Raw genomic sequence first — 7,631 nt, 5'->3', positions numbered from 1 at the left:
CCCCCCCGCCCGCCTGCAGGTTTGGTGCCGGGGAGAGGAGAAGGCTGTACATTGGGCCCACATCCTGCCCCCGGCCCCGGCGTTGCCCTAAAGGCCAGTTCTTTGGAAAACCTGCCCACCTTCACCCACTTTTTCCTCTGCGAACCATAGATCAAGAAGTACGATCTGCTCTGTTAGGTCCCTGTACAGAGGCCACCTTACCCTGGGGTGTCACCAACCACGTGGAGTCAGGATCTGGGTGCAAATCTTGGCCTCGCCTGGTGGCTGTGTGACCTGGGCCAGACCCTCCCCTTCTTTGAGCCTCAGCTTCCTGACCTGTGAAAAGGAAGGCTCCGTGAGGCTTGGGGCGAAGTCAAGGCTCCTGTAGGTTGAAGGCCGAGCCTGAGCCAGGCAGGGTGCTCTCAGCAGAATGGGGGTAGACGTGAGCCTTCGTGGGGGGAGGGGAGGGCCTTGCCCGCAGACGCTGAGCCCAGGAGATAACAAACCCTGTCCCCAGACCTGCCGTGCTGAAAACAATTCCCCAAACAGAACTCACTTTCACTAGGACCACAGAATTGTTGCTCATTGTTTCGACTTTGTTCCTGGCAAAACAATGCCGGGCTTCCTGGATGACCTCACTGGGGCGAGCCATCGGACCTTGGAGGCTGGGCTGGTCAGCATCTCCAGCCGAGCCTGTCCTGCCCTTTGCTGTGACTGCCTTGGGTGACCTGAGACAATGGTCTGACCAAAGAGGACAAACTGGGTATTTGGCCCACACGATGTTGTAGAAATTGGAAGTTGTATGTGCACATACGTCTCAGATTTCAACACCTCTCCAGAAATTGGAGGATCTGGCCTCAGTGGCCTCGATCCCAAAGGCAACCACAGTAGCTGGAGCTGAGGAGAGCTGCCCGTGGCATATTCTGCAGGCCCTTCCCCACTGGCCTCCATTCTTTGCCTGCCAGGTCCCTGGAGGCCTTTGAGCTTGTCATGCTTGAGTTAGCCTGAGTTAGGAATAGATAACCGAGACAGAAGGATACAGACCTTCTGACTGAAGGTCGATCAGATGATCAAACGATTCAATCAAATGATCAAATCTTTTAAAGGTGTACCTTTTCATGAAAAAGAATAAAAAACCCTTTCTTAAAATTAATTCCTGCTTTCTTTTCAAAGTCAGCTACTCTAGGTAGTGAAATGGTGCTCTTAACACAGTTTTTTTTTTTTTCCTTTGGTGCTTAACTGTTAAATACTCTCTAGGGCCAGGATTGTATGTAAGCAGCGTGCCTGGGGTAGACATTACTAATTGATCCTGGCCCTCCTCCTTGCTGAGCCTGTCCCTCACCTGCAGTCTGTGGGGACAGTGATCGAAGGAGCCCATCCAGGGCTATCAGAGAAGTTTGGGAGAAACTCTTCCTGTTTTGCTAGAGGAAGCCTCAGGTCCATGGCTCCATCCGTCCTGCCCCAGTCAGTGCGTTCCATCGGCCTGCTCAGCCCACCCCTGTGGCCCTGCGCACTGACTGCTGCGCGGGTCCCCAGGCCCTGCCCTGTCTGTCTCTGTCATGTGGCCCCTCAATTCCCTGTTTGCCTTCACCTACTTCCCTAATTTGTCAGCATAGCCCAGTAGCTTGAAGCTGGCATAAAGGCGCCAGACCTGATTTCACTTTGCGACATATCCAGAGCAAGTGGTCCAAAACAGCCGAGTGGTTGAGAACATGGAATTGAGAGGCCAAAATAGACCTGGGAACCATGCGAAGCTTAAGCAGCCTTTTGCTTGCTATGTGACCCTGGGCAAGTAACTTCACCGCTCTGTGCCTTGTCAGCAAAAGGCAGATGGTAATGGCCACCCATGGACAGGGTTAATTCAGAAAATGCTTGCAAAGCGCTTAGCACAGTGCTAAATAAGTGTGCATGCAGCCAGTGCCCAATAAATGCAGCTTGCTTTCTTTTTCTTTTTTTTTAAACGCTCAGGGTATGATGCCTGCCACATAATGTAGTAAAATCCCAATGTGGTCAGATGTTTTCTTCAATAATAGCTAATATTCATTAGTCACTTGTATGTACCAGGCACTGTGCTCAATATTTTACAGGCATCATCCTATTTGATCCCTATAAGGCGAGTTTTATTTTTACTCCCGTTTTTTTAACCAGTGAGGAGGAAACTGAGGCACAGAGAGGGTTGTCGCTTGGACCAGGTCGCTCAGCTTAGTTGTGGCCTCTGTGAGCCCAGAACACTGGGTCTGGAGTGGAGACGGGGGACAAGGAAAGGAGAGAGGAGGAGGGACCCTGCTCTGGAAAGGGCAGACAAGGGGTCCAGCCGCTTGCTTGTTTCCATAGCAGGCCCAGCGGGCCGCAGGCTCCCTACCTGTGAAATGAATGGCTCTGTCGTCCAGCTGTCCTCCTGCCCCAGTTCAGGGATTCTGGGAGTCGCTTGCCAAACCCCAGGTGTCAGGTCCAGAGATTGATCCTATAGCCCAGCTGTGGGCTACGCCCTTTTGGGGCGGGGAAAGTATCCCAAAAAGGAAACAGAAGCACCTGCCCTCTTATCTAAAAACCTCGTAGGGACTCCTGAGTGACAACAGGGGACTTGAGTCATTGTTCTTGACAGGAGAGAGCCACATGGGAAACTGTTTACTTGAGGAAGTTCAAGTTCTGCAGGGGAGGGCAAGGCAGAGAGCCCCCCAGCTTCTGGGCTTGGTTCCCCCAAAGCCTTGGGCTGAGGTGGCAGGTGTGGGGGAGGAGCCTCAGTAGCATCTCAATTTCAAGACCCAGATGGCTGGTGCGTGGGCACCCGGGGTCCCCGGCCCTGCCCCGCTGCTGGCTCTGTACCTCTGCAGTCCTTTCCCTCTGAACTCAGCGTCCCCATCTGCAAACCCTGCAGAGGCTGCTCTCTAACCTTCGCTCCAGTGCTTTCAGCGTTGGGCAGACCAGCTGGGAATTCTGCCTCGAGTCTCCTTCCCACCTGTGTATCCTCAGCCAGGCCACTCTCTTCCCTGCTTGAGCCTCGACTCCCCCCATCCGTAAAACGGTCCTAAAAATCCCTTCTGCAGTGTTGAGGGTGTTTGAAGAGTGCATAGAAAACTGTGTATAGACAGCTCAGCACAGAATTAAAGTACTCAAAAATTTGGTAGTTTTACATTGGGAGGAAGCAAAGGAACATCTTGTCAACCCACGGCATCTCTGGCACTAGGTTGACTCTGTCTGAGTACGTGTCACAAGCCAACCAGGTGATCTGCACGTTGGTCTTCAGGCACCGGAACCAGGCCCTGGCTGTGATGTCCACCCCAAGAACAGAGTAGGAGTTTCAGCTGGGCAAGGAGGGAGCCTTCGTCGTGGAACCTCTGTATTGGAGCCGATTCTAATCACTTGTAGCTGTAATAAGCAAATAGGAAGCTCTTAAAATGGGGAATAATGTATCACGGTTGCTAGAAAATAGCCCTGGGCCTGGCGCCAAGGAAAACAGCGCTCAGCGGCGGCCTGCAAGGCAGCGGGCGTCTGGGACACCTCGGAGGGGGCTCGTTCCCAAGTGCTGGCTGCACTGGGGGCGCGATGTTGGTGTGTGACGGGCGAGAGGGAGTTAGTGAGTCTCTTGGTGGTCTGCAGAGTTGGACGGGCTGGACTGGCCAAGGGACAGTGAGGCGGAGCTGGGGGTTCCAGAACATCATGGTCGCTGTCACTCCCAGCTTCGTGACCTCAGCAGTGTCACTCGGCCTCTCTGGGTCTTGCTGATCTCACCCTGAGTAGGACTGAGGCCTTCCGTACCGCATGGTCAGTGTGGACCCCAGAATAATTAGAGCAGTAACAGCAGAGTAGTACGCTGGCAGAGGTGCCCACCACTTGCCGTGGGCACCCCCTCGTTCAATCCTCGTAACATCCCTATGAGGTGGCCACAGTTATCCCTCTTGACACAGGAGAGCACTGAGGGCCAGAGGGTGGAGTAACTTGCCTGAGGTCATTCAGCCAGGAAGCGGCTCTCAGCTTCTAGGCCGAGGATCACCCTTTGATTCCTGCAGGGGCCAGGCTGCCACCAGAGGGCCTAGAGCAGCCATGCGGGAAGCCCGAGCCTGAGGGGTGGGCTGAACTAAAGCGGTTATGTGGGACCAGTGTCCCAAGGAAAAGGGGCCTGTGCTGAGACCCAGTAGCTGTGGTGAGGCGCGTGTGTTTTCTTCCGGGAGTGACGGAGGGTTGCGGTGGAGGGGCATTATGATCTGAGTCTGCTTCGTAAGTTGCCTTCAGCTGCTGTTTTGAGAACAGATTGTAGGGGTGGGGTGGGCAGAGTAGCAGCAGGGAGACCCAGGGGGAGGCTGCAGGGGATGCCCATGGAGGGCTGTCGAGCCTTGAGCCGGTAGCTGCCATGGTGATGGAGAAGTGGGTGGATGCCAGGCATGTACAGGAGGCAGAATCCGCGGATCTTGCTGCGGGGGCTTCCTCGGACACCCCAGAGGAGCTTGGAAGGAGCCCCCCTGAGAGGGAGTTGGGGTGTCTGCACCTGGGTCAGACCACATCCAGGCGTGAGTCTTGAGCGAGGTCATGGACCTCCCTGGGCTATGTGTTCTCGATGGCCAGGTGAGCCTGTGATGGCAGCAGCCACAGGTGGGACAGGTGTCAGTGATGCAGGAACACATCTGCAGGTACACCTTGGCAGTGAGGAGTGAGGAGACCACTACAACACCAGGACATGACAGGCCTCACCCCCGACCCTGGTTCAGGTACAGGCGTCGGGAAGATGGGGTCGTGAGTGTGGAAAAGGGGGCCGGAGGTCTCGTATGGAACCAGAGCCTGGAGCCAAGGGTCTCAGGGAGCTTGTTGCTGCTCCCTGCCTCATGTTTCCAGAGGGTTCTCTGAGGGCCAGAGTGGCAAGTGGGCCTGGGGCCCAGAGGGCAGAGCCAGGACTCAGGGTAGCTTTCGCCAGTGCCCTCAGCCTATGTGAGCAGCAGCCGGCCACCTCCCCGCTCCGTCTGGCTGACCTGGTGAAGTGCCTTCCGGCCCCGAGATCCAAGGAGGGCCCGAAAGGGCGGCACCGGCCCCTCTTGGAGGAGGCTCAGGGGTCATTCCCTGGAAAACATCCCCACTAGGAGGGAGTGGAGTCCCACATCCTCCAATTATGCTCCCATCCAGCCGGCCCACAATGGGCTACTCAGATAACTATCGGGGGCTGCACGGATCAGCGCTGGAACAATGCTGGCCGCCCGGGCTATTTTTACAGCAGCCGTGCGCTCGGCAGAACCCCGCGTCGCCCCGAGGGAGCGGGCAAAGAAAGGCCTGCGGATGCCGTCGCCCGGAGACAGAGGAAGGCCCAGTGAGCCGCCCGGCGGCTCCAGGAAGCCTTTTCTTGGTCTGCTCACCGCCAGATAGCGAAACAATCGGGGTCCCCCACCCCCAGCCAGGAGAGGAAGGAGGCGTGGGGGAACGGGGGTTCTGTTTTGCTGCGTGCCTCTCCTCAGAGCACGGCCCTGGAGGGCCCGCTGCTGGGGCCAGGCCAGCGCGTCCCCTCGGCAGCCCTCGCCTTGCCCTGCCCCGACGCCTCTGGGCCACACGCCAAGGACCTGCCAGTGTCATGGGGCTGGGAAGCGGCAGAGCCGGGGTTGGTACTTGGCCCCAGCTGCTTGCAGACACACTCTGGGAACCATCTACCCAGGAGTCCTTGCCTGACGACCTACTGTGTGCCAGCTCGGGGCACCCAGCAGTGGACAAGGCAGGTCCCGGTGCCACGGAGCCTCTCTTCTAGTTGTGGAGAAGACCGTTAACAAGGAAGCAAGGAAGGTATTTTCAGCTAGTGCCACTGTGGCAGGCGGACTCAGACGCCCCTGGACAGGTCCAGTGAGCCGGGGTTATGGCCGCCTCTGGTCCAGCTGGAGGTCACTGTAGGGATCGTGAACCCAACGTGGCCCACCTTCCGATTTTGTAAGAAAACCTAGAAATCTCGACTTTTCTCTGGAATCTGATATTTCAGTGTTGCCCACCGATTTGGATCACGAAAACAAGCAGGTTGTGTTCAGAGCTGCTTGGCTATGAGTCGGTCACCTCTGCCATCATCCTTTTCATTCTGCAGGTGGGGAAACTAAGGCTCCTCCGTCCTCACGGTCCTCTGCCACGTGGGCGTAGAAGCCACCCTCTCCCACTGGGCTGGGACTTGGGATGCTCTTGCCCACAAGGTCGAGCTGCCAGGGACAGCAAGGACTCGGGGACCTGAGGAAGCACGGAGAGCAGGGGTGCTGCGCTGGCCGGTGGCCGACCTCCTCTAAAATGGGGTCCCAGCAGGGGTGGGCTGAGGGTGACTGTGAGCGGCTCCTGGGGGCTTAGAGATTTGATAGCCCCTGGGGCCTGCCCTCGAGAAACCCACAGGGTAGTCAGAGGGCCAGGGCCCTGGGTGATACAGGGGTCAGAGCAGGCCAGAGCATGGAGAGAGAGGGCTGGACACGTGGGGATTAACCGGCATTCTTCCATAATCCTGACCAGTGAAAATCCCTTATTTCTTGTGCCGCAGAGATGTGACTGGTTAATAAGTTGCGGATATATTTTATAAGCGTCCATTTTCTGTATGTGATGGAGACTCTGTTTTCAAATATCGTTTCCATTCCAGCCTGAAACCCCATTCCTCACTTGTTTGTGTTTATCCATTCTTTAAGCAGTGAGGAACGAGCACCTCCTGTGGGCCAGGCCCTGTGCTGAGGTGTGAGTGAAATGGGAGGCATCGCTTTTTGTGCAAATCTGAAATTTGGAGATCATTTCTAGAAAATGCAGGCAGGCTGTTATTCGGAAGCTGCCCTAGACCTGCCTGGAGGGTGCTGTATTCGGCGGAGATGCTGCCAGGGCTGGGTGGCTTCATGCTTATCTCCCTGCAGGTGGAGGGTGCGGTGTGACATTCGGGGATGCCGGGCGTGGGCCCCGCTGCTTCTGTTGGGAATGGCACGTGTCAGTCCCTGGATCACTAGGTCCCCCGATCACCTAGGAGGTCAGAGGAGTGGACAGACGAGGCGGCAGCAGGCCAGAGCCGCCCAGCCGGGTGTGTTAAGACACACAGGGTGTCCCTTACCGACGCACGTTGCACTCTGTTCTGTCCCCCACAGAAAGCAAGGAGGACATGGCCACCAAGGAGAAGCTGCAGTGTCTCAAAGACTTCCACAAGGATATCCTGAAGCCATCCCCAGGGAAGAGCCCAGGCACACGGCCTGAGGATGAGGCTGAGGGGAAGCCCCCGCAGAGGGAGAAGTGGGCCAGCAAGATTGACTTTGTGCTGTCCGTGGCTGGCGGCTTCGTCGGCTTGGGCAACGTCTGGCGCTTCCCGTACCTCTGCTACAAAAATGGTGGAGGTGAGCCTGGGCTGGGCAGAGAGTGGCATTGCAGGAGAAGGGTTGGGCCAGAGCGTGGGTGGCCTCCCCATACCTGGCTCTCCAGGCTCCCACCTTCACCTCCCCCGGGTCAGCCTGCTTAGCCCCCAGCCCACTCCTCAGGAGCAGGAGATGAGCATGACTAGGAATCAGGTGGTGTTCTGTCAGGGTCTTACTGTGTTACCTTGAGCAGATCCCTTACCCTCTCTGATCCTCCAGTTTACCATCTCTGAAGAGTGCCATGAGGCCAGGCCGGAGTCTCCCAAGCCTCAGATATTCACACGCCCCCTTTGTAAATTCCCTCACAGCTCTGCACCTCCCCGC

General features: G+C 56.7%; 1 protein-coding gene across 1 annotated transcript in view; it reads left to right on the top strand.

The window, feature by feature from the left end:
- The window catches only part of SLC6A6 (solute carrier family 6 member 6), a 48,501-nt gene that overhangs the window by 3,740 nt on the left and 37,130 nt on the right, over nt 1-7,631 (top strand). The window contains exon 2 of the mRNA XM_007449149.1: nt 7,047-7,289. Within this exon, the coding sequence (XP_007449211.1) occupies nt 7,047-7,289 (243 nt within the window). The remainder of the gene's footprint in view (nt 1-7,046; nt 7,290-7,631) is intronic.

The sequence above is a fragment of the Lipotes vexillifer genome, unplaced genomic scaffold (genome assembly GCF_000442215.2).
Source record: "Lipotes vexillifer unplaced genomic scaffold, Lipotes_vexillifer_v1.1 scaffold2653, whole genome shotgun sequence".
NCBI lineage: Eukaryota > Metazoa > Chordata > Mammalia > Artiodactyla > Lipotidae > Lipotes > Lipotes vexillifer.
The sequence above is the reverse complement of the archived record's forward strand: the minus strand, read 5'-3'. Positions and strand labels throughout refer to the sequence as shown.